The sequence below is a fragment of the Gymnoscopelus braueri genome (assembly GCF_963280865.1).
Source record: "Gymnoscopelus braueri genome assembly, chromosome: 2".
In the NCBI taxonomy this organism is placed as follows: domain Eukaryota; kingdom Metazoa; phylum Chordata; class Actinopteri; order Myctophiformes; family Myctophidae; genus Gymnoscopelus; species Gymnoscopelus braueri.
The window spans coordinates 15,623,827-15,647,343 of record NC_137604.1 but is presented as its reverse complement, the minus strand read 5'-3'; the positions used below and the strand labels follow the sequence as shown (position 1 = coordinate 15,647,343).

General features: G+C 40.4%; 2 protein-coding genes across 5 annotated transcripts in view; both read left to right on the top strand.

The window, feature by feature from the left end:
* Window positions 1–2,789: 2,789 nt before the first annotated feature.
* stx3a (syntaxin 3a) lies at window positions 2,790–9,146 on the top strand (the record flags this gene model as incomplete). Its single annotated transcript, XM_080453617.1, has 10 exons — window positions 2,790–2,819; window positions 4,095–4,169; window positions 4,331–4,430; window positions 5,308–5,382; window positions 5,601–5,671; window positions 6,204–6,312; window positions 6,839–6,912; window positions 7,514–7,648; window positions 8,339–8,449; window positions 9,069–9,146. 10 exons carry the CDS (start codon window positions 2,790–2,792, stop codon window positions 9,144–9,146), a joined length of 858 nt encoding a protein of 285 aa, XP_080309743.1.
* Window positions 9,147–10,831: 1,685 nt separating this feature from the next.
* kdm2aa (lysine (K)-specific demethylase 2Aa) overlaps window positions 10,832–23,517 on the top strand; it is a 38,688-nt gene continuing 26,002 nt past the window's right edge. For 3 of the 4 annotated variants that reach the window (XR_013934725.1, XR_013934726.1, XM_080453258.1), the window contains exons 1-5: window positions 12,292–12,425; window positions 18,766–18,904; window positions 20,693–20,771; window positions 22,201–22,247; window positions 22,707–22,891. Coding sequence is in view for 1 of the 4 variants with exons in the window: in XM_080453258.1 (XP_080309384.1) it covers window positions 12,390–12,425; window positions 18,766–18,904; window positions 20,693–20,771; window positions 22,201–22,247; window positions 22,707–22,891 (486 nt within the window). In the remaining 3 variants the exon portion in view is untranslated. Of the gene's footprint in view, window positions 10,971–12,291; window positions 12,426–18,765; window positions 18,905–20,692; window positions 20,772–22,200; window positions 22,248–22,706; window positions 22,892–23,517 lie in introns of those variants that run through there. The other variant, XR_013934724.1, reaches the window with a different exon arrangement.

The window sequence follows — 23,517 nt, the reverse complement described above, 5'->3', positions numbered from 1 at the left end:
CCATTTTCATAATACAATAATATAAATATGTAATTTATAATAATTGACTGAGAGTGGCCACATGAAGTCAGAAATCCACATCACACTGTCATTTAACCCACGTTGTTTTATTTTTGTCCAGGTCTGGCCCAGACCCCAGCCAGCACCACTGTTGTTTAAGTGCCTTAAACCCTTGGTTCTCAAAGTGGGGTCCGGGGACCCCCAGGGGTACTTGAGGGGGTTCCAGGGGGTCCCCAGCAAAATGTGTAAATATAGCATCAGAATAATTATGACCTTTTATACTTGGGCTATTCAAAAATAGCAGATATACAAGCTCATAGCGCGGCACCGAGTGCCGTGCTATGAGCTTGTAGATCTGCTATTTTTGAAAAATCTTGAAAATGTGTGCAAATCTTTGAATATATATTTTTTAAAGCGAACATTTGTAACTCAAATCTTTGCTTCTGGGGGTCCCTGGAACAAAATATTTTTAGATGGGGGTCCGCGGCCAAATACATATCATTTTGGGGGTCCTTGACATGAAAAGGTTTGAGAACCACCAGGACAAGAAACATGTCTCATCTCTTGACCACTCAAGCCCTATTAAAACAATACTGACAATAGCCGTTCTACAAGCTCACAATGTGTCGCATCACAATACGTTGTGGGCTTGTACTTATCTTGATATGTACAGTATAAGGCGTTGGACCTAGAGTTACCACCTCAGTTCTTTAAATATCAACAACATACAAAGCTGGCAAACGTGAGAAAGGAAGTCAGACTATGCAGAGAGTTTCCAAGTTTTACATACCACTTCCAACCTGGTGTCCCTATTTTGAGCATACTGCATCACAGGTAAAAAGTTCAAAATGGAGATCTGTTATTTTTTTACTATTTGATGATAATGGATTTACAGTAAGTGCTTAAGTGAGTTAACCAGCTTTGATAATTACCCCCACATGACTAAATTAATACATTGTGGTCATCGTACAAGAGAGGAAATATGCCTTCAGGACAGTAATATAGGCAATATGTAATAGAGAAATTGTTCCATAACAGCATAACTGGAACTGAAAATGAGCTGACTTTAGTTGTGTGTGATTACCACTTGACTGACGTTCATTATGTAATAACAACATTCCGTTTTGACACTGACATATGAAATGGCACTAACTTGCATTTTCTCTGGAGCATTGTCCTGCAATTCAGACTGATTGCCACAGTCAGTCTTGATGTAATAATTATGATCATATCATGGCAATTGGTGTGGAAAATATGATCCGATATGTACAGAAAGCTAAAAGCATAATTGCATCAAACACAATGTCTTTCTCAAGAACAATATGGCTATAATCTTTCCTGTGACTTTGAAAAGCCTTCTCTAATTCTCCATAGTGGCAAGGTATAAAAAACGTTGGTGCATCAGGTGAAATCAGGCTTATACACTGTCAAAAAAGAGTGTGTATTTAACTCTGAGAGTGTGGGCCTACAGATGGAACAAAATGGGTCCCATTTGATTCAAAACAAAAATATTATAGTTGCAGTTTGCAAGAGCAATAGTTTCCGCTCATAAATTATTTAGGAAAGTTTAATTTGAAAGAGAACTTAGGGGTCCATTTTGTTCCATTTTTACACTCAGAGTTAAATGAACACTGAGGATATGACTGTGTAGTAATTGTCTAAATATTATGTTCTCAAATCACACTTACCACATTGATCTCGACATGTGCCCATGATCTTATATTTGACCGTTTTGTTTCTAAATGTTGATTTTATTATTGTTTTTATGTTCTACATTGTGTTGTAATATGTTGTAAAGTGCATGGAGACATTCGTGTGATTTTGCACTTTAAATTGATCAAATTTAATCTTGAACTTGAATCTTAGCGTCTCTTTTCTGTCATAAATAATTAAGGCCAGCATCAATCAAGATTGATTGGCAATTTTTGGTATAAGATTTTTAGGAACAGGAACTTTAAGTAGTTAGTAAAAAGTTCGGAACTGTATTAGAAATCAGTATTATTAAGAACAAAGACTCGACAACATGATGAATTGAGTACAATGGACCACAATGGAAACACATCCCTAGGGTTTTTTATGTTATCCTTTTAGCATAAACGTTTGACTGGACTGTACTTCCTGTACTGTTAATAATCTTGTTAAAGTATTCAATCAATCAATCAAATGTTTGGATTCTCATCATGCAGTGAAAACCACTCATTACTGCAATGCAACAACAATAATAATAGCAGTAATAATGATCATAATAATAATAATTATTATTATTATTATAAAAATAATTGTAGCAATTATTATTATTATTATCATTGAAAGCTTCTGCTTAACTCAGAGTTGCACGCTCAGAGTTCTATTGACAGGAAGGATTTAAAAGTGTGCGCACCAGAAAGACTTACAGTATGGCAGTGGACAGTACCGTTGTCCTAATCCGCTCTTAGAGGACAGAGGCTTAGTGGGAGCCGGGGTTAGACTGGCCACTCCGCTGCCATATTGACAGGACACTTTGCTAGGGAGAGAAAGATCCAAATGCAAGACATTTAATTTGTTTATACATGTGACCATCATTATTTGTCTAGGCCTTTATTTTTATTTTTTTATTCTGGCACTGAAATCGTTATTATAGGATTGAATACCCTGGATTGATTTGGGCTATAATCAACCCCACTGAGGCTAATTTGGTAGCCATTTTAATAGCCGTTTTAGATTAGGCAATTGTTTTCTGCAGCTCGTGATTTTCTTGTTGTTGTTTTTTTTTTTCTTATTGTTATCTCAGACGTCACCAAGTTCTCAAGATGAAGGACAGATTGGCACAGCTGAAAGAGGTAGGCAGAGTAAACATGAAACACTATGCTATTGATGATGATAGTATACAAATAGAATAGATACAGTCCCTCTGGGCCACCTGTTGCTGTTGCAGGCCTTTATGGGCAACCATAACAAGCCTACAATTGGGGGTTGTAGCTTGTTTTTCAGTATTCGCACAATTACATTCCTGAGTGTTTCTACTGTTTAGGCATAGTAAATACTGTGCTTATATTCATGTATGTGTGTACTCCTTTACTTTCAGGAGTAGTTTAACAAGGCCTTGATTAAAAGTGCAGTAAGGGATGTATTTACATTTTTATGAGTGTGCATTAGCTCCATATTCTGATAGTAATCATTGCGATATAGTGTTTGTTCATTGATAGGGGTGTCTATATATCTCCACCTCTTTAGTAAACAGAAAATGCATTTTCAGGTCAGGATACCAATACATTTATACAATCAGGAGAGAGAACTCATACAGGATACAAGCAAGTGAAATTGGAAGTGAGGACACAAAGAAGTGACTACATTGGAACATTATAAATTGTAAGCTTATAAATGGGTACTCCCTCCTGATTGGCTGAAATTGGCACCCCACCTGAAAATGAATTTTCTGTTTACTAAAGTGCTGTAGAGACAGGGAGACCCCTGCTACTGAACAAACACTCATACAAATACAAATGTAAAGCTTTAACGTTTTAACAAAAAAAGGTTTTGTTTTAACTAAAACAATATCATTTACAGCATGTTAATACGTAGTAACAGGTGTGATGAACAGGGACGTTCTGGCCACTGGGAAATTTGGGACAATTCCAGAACGGCCGCGCCATTCCAGGCCGCCAAGACAGGGCAAACGGCTGGTGGCAAAATATTTTTGCTCCCGTTTTAGGATTATTACGGTCATTTCCGGGTCGCGTGGCCCAATTATTAGTTACGTTACTGTTTGGCCCCCCGTTGACAAAACGGTGGGCCGGGTTCGGACCAAAGTCCCAGGGCTGAATTTTGGTCCCTGCCCGCCCCTGGTGATGAATGTGTAACCTGGTTGGGAAATACACACACAGCTATGTTTGAAATAGGGCTTTAGTGGTTAACTTAGGAATCTGCGTTTCTTGACCATTGTGCATTAATTAGTACATTAGTTTTGATCACTCAGTGAGACTGAACTAACTGTGTGTGTGTGTGTGTGTGTGTGTGTGTGTGTGTGTGTGTGTGTGTGTGTGTGTGTGTGTGTGTGTGTGTGTGTGTGTGTGTGTGTGTGCGTGTGCGTGTGCGTGCGCGTTGAACAGAAAAGCACCACAGATGCACCAGGAGATGACGTCCAGGTTCCTGTGGAGAACCAGGCCTTCATGGATGATTTCTTTACCCAGGTATTTCACACATCTCTTGTTCTTATTTTATGTGATTGCTGTGTCCCTACGTTGTGCGTGCGTGTGTGTACAGTATTTGTAATACACACATGTGTATTGGCTTGTCTGTGTAAATAGCTCACTGACGCACGAGCATGTGTACACGTGTTTGTTTGTCTCAGATCGAAGATATTCGTACCAGCATCGACAAGATCGATGAGAGTGTCACAGCCATCAAGAAAGTCTATTCCACCATCCTGTCTGCACCCCAGTCTGACCAGAGTAACTAAACACACACACACACACACACACACACACACACACACACACACACACACACACACACACACACACACACACACACACACACACACACACACACACACACACACAGACACGCATGAGGCCATGCAATGAGTCAAGGACCATGTAGGTGCAGTAGTTTTTCACCCGGTTCATAGATGCAAGCACACAATGAAATCAAGAGGATTGATTTAACTCTCATCTTCTTGAGAGTGTTGTGCATACTCATCCACGCACATTCCTTTTCCTCTCCATTACACTTTATTGAAACCCTATATTTACTACACCAAATGTCTTTGCAGAGAATAGCTGAACTAAATGCTCACAGTGATAGATCAGCTATTTTAGACGAATGTTTGTCTCAGAATTGCGGCAGTTTCATGTGGGTTCATGTGGTTAATCCTGCAGTAGCCTAGCTTTCTGTTGTTAGATTCTCTAGGAATGTTTTTGTCTGTTATTGTTATTAACCTGCCAATAGGCTTTGTGCATAACAGTATAGTCCCATGCAGGCTTCCAGAAGATAGATGGCATATCTGTTTCTGATTCAGGTTCAGCGTCCCATCGCTTCGTTTGAAAATGAAATCATGTGTGTTTCCCGTTCAAATCTGATGCTGAGCCAATCAAATGAAGCTATGGAAAAATGAACCAGAAGAGGACATGGGTATACCACCTTCTGGGAACCCATATAGCTTCTAATCTCTCTCTCTCTCTCTCTCTCTCTCTCTCTCTCTCTCTCTCTCTCTCTCTCTCTCTCTCTCTCTCTCTCACTCTCACTCTCTCTCACTCTCACTCTCTCTCTCTCTCTCTCACTCACTCTCTCTGTCACTCTCTCTCTCTCTCTCGTTCTTTCTCTCAGAGACACAAGATGAGCTTGAGGCCCTCACCAATGAAATCAAGAAGTGTGCCAACAATGCGCGAAACAAACTCAAGGGTCAGTGAGCCTATTTATTCGTATATGTTGTACTTTGCATGTTGTACTTCAGTCTTTTAACAGTTCTGTGCAGTTTCAGTAAAGGGATAGAGTTTGCTCTTTCCATGAAAATACTGTAGATTGACCAGCTGAACATAAAGCTCTCAGAGCTGAGTAAACTCTATTGTAAACTCTACTTGTTTCATGTGTGTGTGTGTGTGTGTGTCTTTGTTTCTCAGGTATTGAGAAACAACTCGAGACGACCACAGATGATAAGTCAGCGGCTGACCTCAGGATACGCAAGTCACAGGTTCAGAACCACTCTCATTAGAACTCACTCATGCTAAACACTGTCCTTGCCATCATGTCCAAAACGAAAACAATGTGACGGCATGAGGAGGGTCAGGGTGGACTGCCTTGCATCGTTAGGGGTTGTATGAGTGTGGGACTTTGATTCATGAAACAGTCTGACTGGCATCATTATCAAAGTTTACATTCAGTCTAGCCCGGCCGATGGCAGATTTTTGGGTCCAATGCTGATCCCGATTTTGGAGAGTCCTAGACCACAGATTACTGTACAGATAAAAAGAAGTTCAGAGTGAATTTGAAAAACATACACATACACAAAATTAAAAAATGGCTTGCAACGCGATGCGTTTGTGAGTTTGTAGCTCTGCTTCTGTATTTTTTAAGAATTTTGAAAACTCTAGACAATTTTTGCTGTCCAAAATAGGAACACCAAAGTCAAATAATAGCCAGTGTATTGGCCAGATTGATATATCAGTCTGGCTCAAATTCTGCTTCTAAAATAGCTTTAAAGTTGTTTCTCTTTTTCCTCCCAGCATGCTATCCTGGCCAAGAAGTTTGTGGAGACGATGACCAAGTACAACGAGGCTCAGGTTGACTTCAGAGACAAAAGCAAAGGACGCATCGCCCGACAGCTGGAGATCAGTGAGTTACATCCACCTGTTTCATGTTGTGTAGATCAGTGAGTTACAATCACCCCCGCCCCTCCGTACAATTTTTCACAAATTTTCACACATTTTCAAGATTCTTCAGAATAATAAAAAATTGCGGATCTACAAGCCAAAGTATAAAATAGGGTTAAAGTAGTTTGTGTGTGATTAACACATTTTGCGTGCGTACGTGCATGTGTGCGTGCGTGCGCAAAATAGTAGAACTACAAGTATATCTGCTATTTTTGAATAGCCAAATTATAAGATAATGGTTAAAGTGGTTCAAATCTAAAATGACAGATGCTTTCCCGGTCTTAATGGGTTAATCTGCCTGACCAGCTATTCTGTCTTACTTCAAGTACATATCTCACTCTGTCTGTCTGTCTGTCTGTCTGTCTGTCTGTCTGTCTGTCTGTCTGTCTGTCTGTCTGTCTGTCTGTCTGTCTGTCTGTCTGTCTGTCTGTCTGTCTGTCTGTCTGTCTGTCTGTCTGTCTGTCTGTCTGTCTGTCTGTCTATCCCAGCGGGGAAAGCCACAACAGACGAGGAGTTGGACGAGATGTTGGAAGGAGGCAACTCAGCTGTCTTCAGTGCTGGGGTATGTGATGAATCTCAATCCTTCAACGTAGACAAAGGTAGGGGCTTAGTTAATACACAAGGGATTTGGTGATGATTTGATGTTTTGCGGTGCCCGGCCCACCAAAGCAGCAAACCCGTTAAACAGACTATCTTAATGTTGTTCAAATGCCTATAAAATAAATCTTGGTCAGAAAACTTTCAGCTCGCTCTTCACACTATTTCAAAAGAACATGTTACTAAACACAAAACCACATGGTTAGAATGAAGAGTGCTTGGGTGATGTAAGTGTGAATTAGAATTTGAAGTAGGCCTACATTATATGAACAATGAACATGCATACCTTGAAATCAAACACAGCACTGACATGTATGTGTGTGTGTGTGTGTGTGTGTGTGTGTGTGTGTGTGTGTGTGTGTGTGTGTGTGTGTGTGTGTGTGTGTGTGTGTGTGTGTGTGTGTGTGTGTGTGTGTGTGTGTGTGTGTGTGTGTGTGTGTGTGTGTGATACTCATTGTTGTGATGACAATAATTTCCTGGTCCTCACAAGATAAATGGTTGTCTTTAAGTTAGAATTTTAAATTAGGGAGTTTATATGTATCTCCCTTCTTTCGGAATGTTCACAGATCATGGAGTCCAAGATCAACCAGCAGGCTCTGAACGAGATTGAAGCGCGTCACAAAGACATCATGAGGCTGGAGAGCAGCATCAAGGAACTCCATGACATGTTTGTGGATATCGCCATGCTGGTTGAAAACCAGGTACAACACCCATGCACGCACACACGCAAGAACACATTTCTATTTGACCGAAGGAGGATAAAGTCAGCCATTTTTAACAACTTGAACCCTAGCATCTCCATTCTGGGGGCGAACATTCTGTGTAAATAGCAGATCTACAAGCTCACAGATCTACAAGCTGTTAGCTTAGCTCATAGATCAGTTATTTACGCAAAGAGATTTGGTGTAGAGGGAAAAAAGAATGGGGCCTACTATAGAGCCCTGGTCAACAAAGTATATAGGGTTTAAGTGGTAGTAGGCTTACAGTTCGTTGATGTTCACACAAATCACTACATTCTCAAAACATTCAAAGAGTGCGACCGTAACTGAGTGAGAGGTCGTCTAGTAATCAGAAGGTCCCAGGTTCAACCCCCAGTGGCCCAGTCTACATTATGTGTAGAAGTGTCCCTGAGCAAGACACTGAACCCCAGGGCGCAGTATTAATGGAACTTCCGCACTGCTTCTAATAATTAGGATGGTAAATGCAAAGGACACATTTCACATATAATGTACAGTGACAAGTACCCCAACAACAACTAACGGAGAATAAATAATAATAATTATTATTTTTATTTCCATTGTTGTTTATTTATTTGTTTATTTATTATCTATCTATTTATTTTTAAAGAAATGTGCATGCTGATCACTGATCACCCCTCTGCCCTCCTTCAGGGTGGCATGATTGACAGGATCGAGAGCAACATGGACCAATCGGTGGGCTTCGTAGAGAGAGCCGTGGCTGACACAAAGAAGGCAGCCAAATTCCAACAGGAGGCTCGCAGGGTGAGTGGAGAACTGTAACCTTTCATCACATGATCAGTTCATTCACTAATGCTTCCTTTACACGGATATTACATAGGTTTGCATTTTTCATTAGCTTTTATTTCATTTTTGTTTACTATTGCTTTTACTATTTTCTATTTTTGAAAACATTTAACGTATTTGTCTTAAGTTTAGTTTTAATTTGTTTTTATAGCTGGGTTTCTAGTTTAGTTTTTTTTAGGCTTAATTCTTTTTTTGTTTTCATTAGTTTTAGTGTTTGTGTACTTTTCCAGTGGAGCTGTTCACTGGCACAAAGCACTATAGGCTGCACTGGACAGCTCCCGCTGTATGTAAACAATACATCACTACTAACCTTTGGTGGTCAAAGAGCAAGGTCAAGAAGGTCAATTACGGACGAACCCATCGTCATACATTAACTTCTGAACATAACATCAGCATGTTCTCATGATGTCAAGGATGAGACAGATTGTGTTTGAATCTTGTCTAAAGTCATATCACTTCCCAGCATGATATTGATGTAAATTGAAGCGTGTGCAAATATGTTGCCCTTATTCATGTTTGTTTGTTTGTTTGTTTGTTTCATCTTCCTCACCTCTCTCTCTGCCTTTCCATTCTACAGAAACAAATGATGATCTTCTGTTGTTGTGTGATCCTGGCCGTCATCGTTGGCTCATTCCTGTACAGCTGGATTAAATAGTCGAGATGTCAACCTATGGAGTCCACAGTGAACAATGGAACAAGAGCCAGATTTTTTTTTAATTAATTACAGGAGATGGAATGATTTGTAATGTTATTTGTTTGTTTGTTTGTTTTCATGGCCACAGCAGCTATGTGATCAAATATGTACTTTTTTTCTGCCACGGTTTTAATCTGTTTGTGTATTTCCCTGATTTGTTTTCTCCTTAAACACTTAGCCCTATTTTATACTTTGCCATATGATTACGACGGTGGCACGCTGTGAAAATAGCAGTCTGCAAGCTTATGTGTTGTGAACTTGTAGATCGGCTATTTTATTTATTTTTTAATTTTGGGACATTTTTAGACATTTCTGAAATCTTTTGAAAATGTCTCCTAATATGCACAAAATAGGGACACCGGTTTGAAAGTGTTTAATAGCAGTGGGTTTTCATAAGCCTGCTTCCCATGTTTTCATTTGTAATAACTGACATTCTCTTGCCTGGGAAAAAAAGGTTAATATGAATAGCCTACTGTGCTAATATTAATACTTATCTTTATTATCTCATTTTAGGAAAGACATTATGGCCAACTGGCAATTGTCCCAAAGCGGGGAATTAGACAAACCTTTTCATAAACCATTTTTATTGTGGGAAAAGATGCCTAGCAGTTGGTGTGTGTAGTTTTGAGTGTCCTTGCACTGTATGAACTTTATACTTAACTTAGTGATAGCCTGTTGTAGGCATTTGTGAGAATATTGTTAACCACATACAGATATAGATATGCTATAGATAGGCTATAAACATATAGCCTACTTCATTGTAGGTGACGGTCAAATAGCGAAAAGAGCCAAACCAAGCTCAGATGAGAGCTTGCAGCTCACAACGTGACTCACAATGTGAGGCATTGTGAGCTTGTAGATCTACTATTTTCACCGAATGTTCGACAGGTAGACTTTTATCCACAGATTTTGTAGGTTTGCCTTTCTGTACAGAAAATAAAAAAATAACACTTTATTTCCTCTGTTGATGTTTATTTACAGTTATTAATTTCACGAGTCTCTATTTTACACGTGACACGTCACATTGTGGCCTGTCCCTCTTGCCGTCTGCTGAATCTACTGTGCTTGAGCGACGGTTCAACTGGCCAATCACGGCAGACCCACGGGGGTCCACAGCCAATAGACGCGCGTTTCCTGAAACGTAAACTCAGCGTTGCCATGTCCGCTTATTATAAGCGACTTTGGTAAGTTGCGGGTTTTTGGGCTTGTTTCTGAAGTGTAGTTGCTTATTTGAGCTTGTTTACTAATGTCGTTTAAACCAGTGACTCTAACACATTTTCATGTCAAGGACCCCCAAATGAGTATTTGTCCACAGACGAACCTCCCCATCTAAAAATATTTTGTGCCAGGGCAGGGCCCAGGGACCCCCATACAAGATTTGCGTTGTTAAAATATTCCATAATGTAATCCCCCCCCCCCCCCAGATTTTATTCGAAAATAGCATATGTACAAACTATCGGCTATTTTCAAATTCCGCCAATGTGTTATGTTTAAAGTGCTCATGTGGCCCATGATTATGATACTATCATGGACTATCATGATGATAGTCGCTTCTTTTGGGCTTGTTTTCCTAGACCCTGGTTACTTGTTTCTCTCCCAGAATCTGGCAACACTGCGCAAGCTCCATGTATGGACAACGGCCCACTTCCGCGTTGAGGAAGTCGCTACAAAGCGTGTCCTCGGCGGAGAAGCTTCCTTCTATCACAAACAGCGTCCAACAATCATAACGTTTAATAAACACTCACAACAGCCTTTTAAACGGCGCTGTGCGGCTCAAACATGGTGGTGAGTAGAAAAAAGAGCGTTATTCCCTCGACATCTTATTTTATATCTATGATTCGTGTGAAGTTCTATTGAATAATGGCCGACGCAAGTACATTGTTCTGCCGTTTCATTGGCTGCCTACCTTTATGACCTATTGTGTTTTTTATATATTTTTTTATTTTCCTCGCCGATATTTCTGACCAATCCTAACCGAGCACCCGGTTCAACGCGTGCGCTGATTGGTTAGTCCGCCGCCTGTCCTGTTTTTCTATTGGACGGTGATCTTGCGTCACCGAGGCTTGCCACAGTACCCGAGGAAAGCGTGGTTCCCACTTGCCACTCTTGTGCTCAGATCCGGTTTAGAGCACGCCTACTATATCCGGCCAGTTTTCACATGCGAATGCACGTACGTCTGAAGACCGTTTCCGTACCCGTTCCAGACCGGATATGTGCTTGTTAATACGTTTCTTTTTTGAGTGACACTGCTTTGGTTGAATTAACGCCTCGGGGGGCCTTTCTCGCAATTGGTCCATTTTACGCTTGTGGGCCGGGCCTATATCAGTAGTATTTTGTGTCGATAAGCTCGATTGTTTACACTTCGTCGTACGACGTTGTCGTGCGCCGGGAAAACGCAGATCTACAAGCCCAACCAACGTTGCGTCCGCAACGCATGTTGGGCTTGTAGATCTGCTTGTTTTCGGCATTGGGGGGAAACATGGCGGCTGTTATGGGACCACAACAACTTTCGCCGCGTTAACGCTTGAATAACAGAATTTTAACAATGCACTCTTTAAACAGAGTCTTGTTTTAAAACTACATTGATATTTTAAATATACGATCATTGATCATCGTTGAATTTTAAGCGGCAGAGTGAGCTGAAAGTTTGCTGAAAGACATTATTTTGCAGGAGTTTGGACAACATTAATGTAGTGTGTTGGTGAACAATGCTCATGTGTGTCTCTATGGACGCTGCAGGTTTTAATTCTATACGTTAGATACAATTAAAACAGAAATGTAGACTGTTATACTGTCCTTATGGACGAACAGGTTACTGTTAGGTTAATAACAACGTTACGGGTTATTAGCTAAAGCTCTGACTTATGTATCTAGTTAAAGGGGGGGAAAATATATATTTTTCTATCTGAAAAGACGAATCATTTCGGTGTTTTTTTTTTATCCAATGGATTATAATTCGTCTGCATTGAAACTTTTTTAACCAACCTATTTCGTCTTAACTTAGATATTTCAGGACTTGGACAGTTCCTTGTCTCTCAGGTACCAAACATAATAGGCTATTCAGGACCATGTTCTACTGGTTATTAGAGTATCATTACACCAGTAGTTATATAGATTTTCAATAGACACCAGTCTGTAGAAATATTAACGCCAAGAAGAGCTACGTTAACAGACAGTACACTTAACTGCTCAGATCTGCTCATAATGGATAACTCCAAGGCACGATTCAGCAGACGGCTGGTAAGTTAAACATAAATCGTGATTTTGACAGTCAAAACACATGAATACTAGCCAAGAAGAGTGCACATTCAGGGACTGTATACGGTGTATTAAGCACTTAAACCCCATATGGGTAACCGGAGTCCCTCAGGGCTCAATACTAGTGTCTTTTTCTGTTATTGTGGGGAAAGCATTCGCTGAAAATAGCCGATCGACAAGCTCACATCGCCGATCGACTGTGAGCTTGTCGATCTGATATTTTCAGAGAAAGCTTCCCCCACAATGCTGATGCTGGGGCTATGGTGTAATTAGTTGGTTATTTGTTAATTATTACAATAAACGGCTGGGTATGTATCAAGCATATTATTTTGGCATCTGTTTTGTCCCCATGGCCCAGCTTTGGGTCTCAAACACATTTAGAATGGGAACATTCAGCCTGATATTGTAGCTGTAGCTGTTTACTTCTGTGTTGCATATGCAGTCACTCATTAGGAATGGAAGCTTCTGCGGCTTTGTGTGTAGAGAGTTTCCCAGACATCGTGTTTGAGATGGAGCGTGAATTTGTACACTTGTGTGTGTGTGTGTGTGTGTGTACACACATGCATGCTTCTTGTTCAAGTGCAGTTAATGTGCAAAAGCTCAAACATGGGGCCAACACGGCTTTAAAACATTGTGAAAGGCACAAGGCGTAATCTGTTGAGATTGATACAGTATGTGTGTGTAGGGCCCGGCAATGAACCACTCAAACCCTGTATGGTTGAGCAGAATCCCTCAGGTCTCTATACTAGTGTCTTTCCTGTTATTGTGGGGAAAGCTTTTGCTGAAAGTAGCCGAGAGCTTGTCAATCTGCTATTTTCAGTTTTTCAGATTTTAAGTGGTTAACTGAAAATATATTCAAACTGTTATTTAGAACCAAAATCTTAAATAATAACCGGCTTATAACTGAATAATCCAGAAATGTTTCAATCTTTTGTATGATTCACTAAATTGATTTGTCTGATTAACCACCTAACCCTGTATTAAACTTCATTGTACAATGGTAGCCCAAACAATACTTGAAAATAGCCGATCTACAAGCTCACAGCGTGTTGCATAATGATGCGTTGTGAACTTGTAGAACTACTATTTTAACTATTTATAAAAAAACAAAAAGTTCATCAATCATAATCAAGGCAAATGTGTGTGTGTGTGTGTGTGTGTGTGTGTGTGTGTGTGTGTGTGTGTGTGTGTGTGTGTGTGTGTGTGTGTGTGTGTGTGTGTGTGTGTGTGTGTGTGTGTGTGTGTGTGTGTGTGTGTGTGTGTGTGTGTGTGTGTGTGTGTGTGTGTGTGTGTGTGTAAAAGAGAGAGAGATCGATTCGAGAGAGATAATTGTGTGTTGGTCCAACACGTCAGTGATGGAGCAGAGATGCACTAACAGACTGAGTGGTGGGAGGGGCAGGGTGACGGCGGACGCCGATAACAACAAGCCCAGCCAGCCCACTGAGCCCAGGCCACTGCTCTCTCATTTCCTCGGAGCGGCAGAGAGAGAGAGGGAGACTGGGGAGGTTGGCACTTCTGCAACACAGCAGTGGAAATGTGGGAAGAGAAGAACAGACGGAAAGAGGCGAAAGGAAGGAAGAGAAAGCTGCAGACAGAGAAGGTGCCAGGTGTCTAGTTTCCCCTCATCACATCTCGTTCTCTAGACAGTAAAATCTTGAGTGTTGATTTAACTCAGATTGATGGAGAATGAGGGGGAAGGGGATAAAGAGTGGTGGGTTAAATCGTCTTGAAACAACTGCTCGCATGGAGGGTAAAATATGTCAGTAGTGGAGGAATAAAGTGGGCACTTGTAGATTACTAAAGAACGAGGCGAGTATTGATAAAACAGACTTGTTTTCATCCTCGATAGTTTCTTCCTTTTTAGGGGGCATGACATGTTATTGGAACATGTCTGTTTGCTGTCAAGCAACGTGCTTGGGCCACTTTGTCTCTCAGCTGGTCCTGTGATATAGTAGCAACTGCAATTGGCTCACTCCCCAAAGGTAATAGGACATAATAAGTCATCTACAAGCTCACAAAACGTTGCGTTGCGGCACATTGTGATCTTGCAGATCTGCTATTTTTGGTGCATGATGATACTGGCACGTAAGGCTTAATGTAGCTTGACACTCTTGTATTCAGCAGGAGACAGCTAAATGTCTCAGATAAATGCTGATATTGTGTTAGCAGACAGATGTTAGATGTGTGTGTGTGTGTGTGTGTGTGTGTGTGTGCGTGTGTGTGTGTGTGTGTGTGTGTGTGTGTGTGTGTGTGTGTGGCTTGGCTTGACTCCTCACTGAAAAAATGGAAAAGTGGTGACTTGTGAGGACAAATTTCCAATAATGTTTATTATTATTATTATTATTTAAGATGTTTTTAGTTTACGATTAGGGGCAGGATTAAGTTTGTCATTGGGAGCGATGCAAGTCAATAGAAGAACGTTATTACACGTATTCCGGAAGAGGGTGAGCATTGTTCTGAAGGTGCTGTGTCACTGGCACTCACTGCATCCTCTTGAGTTGGCTCGCAGCCCAGCAGACCACATTATTGATCAGGCCTGACAGCAGCAGCACACAGTTTACCCGCTCGGACCAGTGTCATTTTCTACACACTAAACGTAGGAAGGACCACATGAAAGACGGCTTGAGAACTGGGCCATATCATCATGTAAAAGTGTGGTGTGGTATTTATTAACCCATTAACTGCCAGAGGTATGTTCATATTTTTTTAGCCAGTGCCAGAGATTTTTCATTGAAAGAAAAAAATTACTCAGGAGCCGAGATACAAAACTCTTAGTTAACAAGGAAGTGGATAGGAGTCTAGATCTTCGAATAATCATATCTCCTTGGTCTTTGGGTAAACATTTTTTCCTTTTTTTTAACTTCACGTAGATCTATGCGATTGGCACGTGGCGGTTTTAAATAGGTTCACGTAGATCTACGTGATTGGCAGTGAATCAGTTAAAGGGGTAGAAATCGCACATCAAACCATGTTAAAGACTTTATTTGAAGAAAAATATAGACGTTTCGATCCGGTGTGGATCTTCTTCAGGTCAGATAGTTGTATTTATCAAACAAATGTTGATACTTGACATGTCTTTAAGCACTTGGACCCTAGTGTCTCTATTCTGGGGGTGAACGTTCATTGAAAATTGAAAATAGTCAAATCTACAAGCTCACAACCCGTAGAAGTGTGATGCGTTGAGCTTGTAGATCGTCTATTTTAGGTGAGTATTTGGTGTGTGTGTGTGTGTGTGTGGGGGGCTAGTAAGTATAGACCCAGTCCCCTGTGGTACTCCGGTCAACGAATCTTTGAACTTCATTCGCATTTATGTTCATCATCACACTCGTCAGTTTTGTGTTGGTGTATCAGACGATGCTGTGTTGACATAGTCTTAGGTCTCCAAAGGTAATGTAGTGTTTTGAGGAGGTGAAGGATGCAGCCAGGTGGTGTTCAGCAGACTGGAGTGGAGAGTAGGTCTGGGCAATTATTTCAAACTTTGTCTCTCTTTCGATTAATGAACTTTTTTCCTTTTAAATAGCAGATCTACAAGCTCACAACGCATTGCGATGTGAATGCGTTGTGAGCTTGTAGTTCGGCTATTTTCACTATTTTTGTACGACTATAATACAATAGTGTAATACAGGGTTAAGGGGTTAATCAGACTAATCTATTAAGTCCATTATAAACAATCTATTTGAAATTGTTCGTGTTGCTTCGTTGATATATAAGAGGGAAAAAAAAGTGTATTATTCGAGGAATCTATATGAGCAACATTAAGTTGGTTATTGGTTCTAAATATCAGATAAGATATATTTTGGGTTACTTGCCCAGCCTTATTGGAGATGTGGGACAGATTGTGGTCAGGTGGAATGGGGGATGGGGATTGGGGGTCTTGGCGCAGAGATGGAGGGGGATTATCCCCCGTTCATCTGTCGTGACTTGGGGGGCTCAGTGATTCCAACAGTCGTATGGCTGGAACTCTGCAGTACCTTCACTGATCTGATGTCAAAATGTAGCATTTACTGTGATTCCAATTTCCACCAGACCAGTTCAGTCTAGGTACGCCACCAAGATTGAATTGGTCAGCAGCACGGACGCTAAACGTCAGGGGCCAGTTGCACCACCTCACACTAAGTTCAAACTTAGCCTAGTTATAGCTTAAACACATTCAATCCGGGAAAGTGTCTCTGTCATTTTAGATTTCTTTGGCTATTCAAAAATAGCAGATATACAAGCTCATAGCGCGGCACCGAGTGCCGCGCTATGAGCTTGTAGATCTGCTATTTTTTGAAAAATCGTGAAAATGAGTGCAAATCTTTGAATATATTTAAAAAAAAATATATATATATATATTTAAAGATTTTCACAAATTTTCACACAAAAAACAAAAAATAGCAGATCTACAAGCTCATAGCGCGGCACTCGGTGCCGCGCTATGAGCTTGTAGATCTGCTATTTTTGAATAGCCAAAGAAATCTAAAAAGGACACAGATACTTTCCTGGCTAAATGGGTTAAATGGCTTTTTTAAAAAGCCATTTAAGCTATAACTAGGCTAAGTTTGAACTTAGTGTGAGGTGGTGCAACTGGCCCCTGGCCCACTTGAGAACCCCCCTTCTAGTAGCACCTAGATTATGTGTTTTCATGTAGGAAACCCCGATTCCACAATACTTCATACATACTGTACCTGTTGAATGAAAACTGGTTATTATTAAGTTAACTTTCATCTGCATTGGAAACGTTTCCAAAAGGTTTGTTGTGAAGATTGAAGGCTCCAGTGTTCTCTGGGGAAGCTTTAAAAAGGGTCTACCTCTGTAGAACAAATCAAAGCAAACGAGTTGGAATATTATCATTTTTTAAGTCTGCATCCAGAATTGTGTATGGAAGCTTGCATTTTTACCATGCATTTAATTGGATATTGGCCAAAATGTCAATATCATGTACAGTATCTGTAGATGAAATCAATCAATACGCTTGCATGGCTCCATGATGATTTAACTTAACTCATTCAGTGCCACTGGACGTCTAAGATGTCCGTTTTAACATAAGCCCTGAGTGCCACTGGACGTCTAAGACGAAAAAAATGTTCAGAACCCAAGATATCATGATTTGAAAATATTCTGCTCCATTCACTCTTTGTTTAACTTGTTACTGAAAAAGGCTGTATCTCAGCTCCTTTTTTTTTTACAATGAATTTTGTCTGTGGCACTCAGAGCCAAACTGCCATAAATAAGCCGGGCACTGAATGAGTTAAAGTTGTACAATGCAGAATCACAAATAACGATTTTTAGCAACCTCTGCTGGTCACTACCGTCACTGCATACAATTTCCCTAGTCCTCGATTACCCAGAATTCCATTCGTTTTCACCGGAAGCCGGAAGCGTTTCAAAAAGCGATCTTTTAATTGTTTTATACTATCTACGGATCGTTTCTCTTAGCCAGTGGAGCATTAGTTACCATGAGCTGTGCTTTCTTTTTCTGTTCTTTTTCGATCTTCCAATCCTACATTATCTTAAAATCAGCGTGAGGTTCCTTTTTGTTAATAGCGCGGTAGTTCCTGGCCAAACAGGAAACCGTTGCGGTAGTTCCTGAGGACGTCGGCCACGACGTCATGACGTTGGCCAGGAACGTCATTTTCCCGGGAAAGTCCCCCCCGTACACGTTCAATAGAAAATATATAAATAAAAGGCTTCCGGGGGTGAAATTCACGGAGTGGGTGTTGTGAAACTTTTGCCACTCGCAAAAGATATACAATTTAACTTTAGTTTTGTTGAAAACGTTACCTAGTATTACTTTAATATATAATATAATATACAAAAAGATATATATTTTATTAACTCTCGCAGTGCCAATGAAATAAAAAAATATGTTCATACTGTGCCAGCAATTTCTTTCTTTTTTTCAAAGTAAAAAAAAAGTGCTTAGGAAGCGAGATACAGCCTTTTTCAGTTATAAGTTGAACAAGGAGTGGATGGAGCTGCAAATCTTCAGATAATGATATCATGGGTTCTGAATTTTTTTTTTCAAAAAAAAATAAATAAAAAAAAAATATATATATATATTTTTTAACTCTGGATTTTTCGTTCTTGGCACTGAGGGCATTCAGAAAAAACTTGGGATATCTCGTTGTGTGGCACTGAGAGAGTTTAAAATGTATTACTTTTTTTTGTATAATTGATTAGTTTGATTAACTGTTGCACCCCTGATCTCACCTCTCCATGTGACTGTCTGTTCTTTCTTTCCTTCCCGTCTTCTCTTTTCCTCTCTGCTCATCATCAACTCTCTCTTTCTCTCCTGTCTTCTCTTTTCCTCTCTGCTGGTCATCCTCTCTTCCACCTATAGCGCGCGGGCACCCGGCGGCGCTACCATGACGACGGCATCTCGGACGAGGAGATCGACGGCAGGAGGACCTTTGACCTGGAGGAGAAGGTCCACAGCCAGAGGTTCAGCTCAGACAGGGTCCGACGCCTGGAGGGGAAAGGCACGCGCGCGCGCGCACACACACACACACACACACACACACACACACACACACACACACACACACACACACACACACACGCACACGCGCACGCTTCTTTAGGATATTAACAATTCCGGTTCCTTAACTCATTAAAACCGGGAACGCATCTGTGTCATTTTAGATTTCTTTGGCTATTAAAAAATAGCAGATCTACAAGTTACGAGCTTGTAGATCTGCTATTTTAGATTTTTGCAAATCTTTGAATATATATATTTTAAAGCGAACATTTGTAAAATATGTTGTTCCAGGGACCTGCAGAAGCAAAGATTTGAGTTACAAATGTTCACTTTAAAAATATATATATATTCAAATATTTGCACAAATGTTGAAGATCTTTCAAAAATAGCAGACCTACAAGCTCATAGCACAGCACTCGGTGCCGTGCTATGAGCTTGTAGAGCTGGTATTTTTGAATAGCCAAAGTATATGATAATGGTTATTGCTCAAATCTAAAATGACACGGATGCGTTTCCGGATTTAATGGGTTAACGATTCCTTAACTCATTCACTGCCACTGACGTAAAAAAGGTAATTTTTTCCAATTACCAAATCTGCCACTGACGTAAAAAACGTAATTTTCTCGGCTTTGCATTTCTCCGCCGTGGAATGCTGTTTAGCAACGCTGTTTTGAAACTGCTACTACTGCAAAATGGAATGTCGCCGATTGAAAATTTCTTCTCTGGACCACTCACTAAACAGTTGAACACGCGATCATAAGGGATTTAGCAAGGTCTGTGGCGTGGAAAAAGTAAGTGAGTTTTCCGTTCACATAGCGATACATGGTGTTTTTACGCTGGGCTGGAGGAGAAGGACTCCGCCCGATCGGAATGTTTGTTGTCTGAGCGGCGTGAGCGACTCGCCTGTGTGTTTAGAAACAATTGGACTTGCGATCATAATGAAAAAAAAAAAATTATAATTTTTTAAAGTTATAAAAAACACTAAATCGCTGGCAGTGGGAAAACACAGCCAGAAATAAGTCTGGCAGGGAATGAGTTACGGTCCGATTCCTTTTTTTTAAATTTGTATTTATATATGCAGTATTGCGTACATATTATTGTAGTGGTTCTCAAAGTCAGGTCCAGGGACCTTCCGGGTTACTTGAGGGGGTTCCAAATGAACCCTTACAACTCTGAGGCTGAGCGTGTACAAATGGAACCAAATGGACCTGGGTCTTTTTTTATTTAAATACCATAAAACTACTTTTGTACAACAAGTTCTCTTCTGAGGACCAGAAAATGTTCCAATGTGTAATTCTCAAATTCTACTATACTTGTGGGAACATTTGGTCCTCACAACCTATTGTAACACACACACACACACACACACACACACACACACACACACACACACACACACACACACACACACACACACACACACACACACACACACACACACACACACACACACACACACACACACACACACACACACAGCACTTCACTTTGCAGTCATCCATAATCCCCATGCCTACGATTGGTTCCAGCTAAATGTATAGAACACGTCATTATATGTATGTTTAATAATAATAGCCATACAATTTAAACACTGTAACATGTCATCAAATAATACTAGAAGGCAAAATGTTTTCTGGCTAAAGATCTTTCATCGAACAGTTTAGAGTAGACCGTGACACACACACACACACACACACACACACACACACACACACACACACACACACACACAGAGGTTTATCTTGCAGATGTTTCATGTGTGTCTCTTTCATGTCTTTCATGTTTTCAGACTTCACATACGAGTACGTCCAGAGAGGAGGGCTGAGGGATCCCATCATCTTTGAGAAGCCAGACGGACTGGGAATCAAGTAGGTCTTCTGTCTGATCTGTGGCTCTCATTTCTACTGTGTTCCCTTCATCCTCTGCACTCACTAGTCCTCATCTAGACCAGTTATTCTCAGCCTGTGGGCCGGGGGAAAGGGGGCCCCCAAATGATACAAAAAAAATCTCTTTACAACGTCGGAAAATGAGTTTTCATTCTGATACCGATACATAGGAACCTAATGTTAGTTCCATAGATCCTAGCCAGAACACAATCAATTGAAATAAACATGCTCATGAAAATTCATGCGTCCCACATAGAGGTGTAACGATATAGTAACTGCATCGAAAAATCGTTTTGAATTTTCAACGATCTACTATATCGATATGCAAACAGCTAAATATCGTATCGTTTGACTTTGTATCGTATCGAATCGTTCTGCAATGCAAATAATCGTATCGAATCGTTCTGCAATGCAAATAATCAATTATATCAATACTAAGTACTTTTAAGAAGAAAAAAAGAGAAAGAGGGGTTTATGTCCAGTATCCAGGTATTTATTTTTCACACAGAATTTTTGGGTAAATAAATAGTTGCTATATCGATTTTAAATCATTGAATCGAATCGTATCGTTCTAAATTAACCTGTCCTGTATCGTTCATGTATCGTATCGACTAAATCACTGAATCGAAACGTATCGTATCGTTCTAAATTAACCTGTATCGTTCATGTATCGTATCGACAACCAAGTATCGTGATACGTATCGAATCGTTGTTAAAACGTATCGTTACACCCCTAGTCCCACACGGTCAATTTAAGCAGACAGACGGGTGAGCCGCGAACACTTTCAAGATTTTCAAGTGGGCCCTGGAACCAGAAAAGGTTGAGAATCCATGATATAGACTTACAAATCAGTCTCTAAATCAGGGGTCTTCAACAGGGGGTGACAACGCCTCCGAGTGCCGCGCTATGAGCTTGTAGATCTGCTCTTTTGGGGAAAAAATCGTGAAAATGTGTGCAAATCTTTGAATATACGTGTATATTTATATTTTTTAAAGCGGACATTTTTCATCTTGGCTTCTGGGGATTCTACAAATGTCTTCTAAATCCTAGCAGGTTTCTGGAAAACTTATGTTACTACTTTTTAAAAGTTATATGTATTTGGCTGCCGACTGGCGCCGACCCCCCCCCTCATCTGAAAATATTTTGTTCCAGGGACCCCCAGAAGCAAAGATTTGAGTTAAACATGTTTGCTTAAAAAAATATGTATATTCAAAGATTTGCTAACATTTTCACGAATTTTCAAAAATAGTGAAATAGTTACAGATGCTTTCTAGGTTTGAATGGGTTAATGTCCTGCCGTAATCTCAGGGGGACCTTCTACTGAGAATGGATGTTGCCGTCATTGTTGTGGTGAATGAAGGGTGTCTAGGAACTGTTTGTAACCTTGCTGCTGTGCTGTCCTCTCTACAGGATGCCAGGCCCAGACTTCACCGTCAACGACGTCAAGATCTTCGTCGGTAAGATTTCCACTCGGCCGCTCGGAAATATTTCCTGAGAAGCTATTTATATTATTAGATAAGTAGGGATTTTCCTGAGAACCTGAATTGGTCTTTTATCAATAAAGCTCTATCTATCTATAGCATAAAAGGCACAAAAAGATTTTTTTTGTGCATACAGTATATATAACTGTAAATATGTTATATTCCTTAAATATGTATTGTACCATTTGAGATACAGGCAATGGCATTTTTTTTAGATGAACAAAAATAGAATATGAACAGATAACAGAAAATGTCCTGTTGATACAATTACAAAAGAACCACATAATGTTCAATTAATTGTATAATTTAGCAATTAATCAATAGAAGATTTAATCCCTAACTGGAATTCATATACGACATGATGATATGAGGTTGTTAAAATGCCGTAGTCCACATTTGGTGCGTTATGTGTCTCTCTCTCTCTGGTGTCCCAAGGCGGCAGACGTATGATCGATGTGATGGACGTGAGCACGCAGAAGGGGACGGAGATGTCCATGGCCCAGTGGAGAAGCTACTACGAGACGCCGCCGTCCCAGCGGGAGAAGCTCTACAACGTCATCAGCCTGGAGTTCAGCCACACCAAGATGGACCAGCCACACCTGATCCAGAGACCTAACACGGTACGCACACACACGTGCAACAGGGCAGTGGTTCTTTTCGTGTGTCAAGGACCCCCAAATTGATATGTATTTGGCCGCGGACCCCTGTCTGAAAATGTTTTGTGCCAGGGACCCCCAGAAGAGAAGATTTGTGTTGAAAATGAAAGGGACTACACCATGAATTTTAACTTTTTCTTCTTTTTTGTGTGTTTTTGGTCTCCCCTACCTCTCTTCTATCCCCAAAAATACCCCAGTTTGAACACTCAGGCTTTCACAGCAAATCTGGGGTTTTCTGTAAATTGGTCTCAAAACAGGCCAAACTGATTTGCACCCTGACGTGACGTGACGTCACGTCAGGGTACAATCCCTCCCGTTTTTCAGTTCCAACCAAAAAAAAAGAAAAGAAAAATACATTTTTTTCTTATTATTATTTTTTCTTATTTTTTTATTTTACTTTTCCCACACAGAACCAGGAGATAACATGCATACAAACTGTCTCAATAGCGCCCCGTGCCAGACAGGACAATGTGGTATTCCAGGTGAAAGTGCTTTATAAGCCAGAGAGAAGTTAGTTGGAATGAGTATATCTGAGGCTTGATTTAGGCTCAAACCTTTTGAAAAACGTTTGAGGGACATAAACAATATGA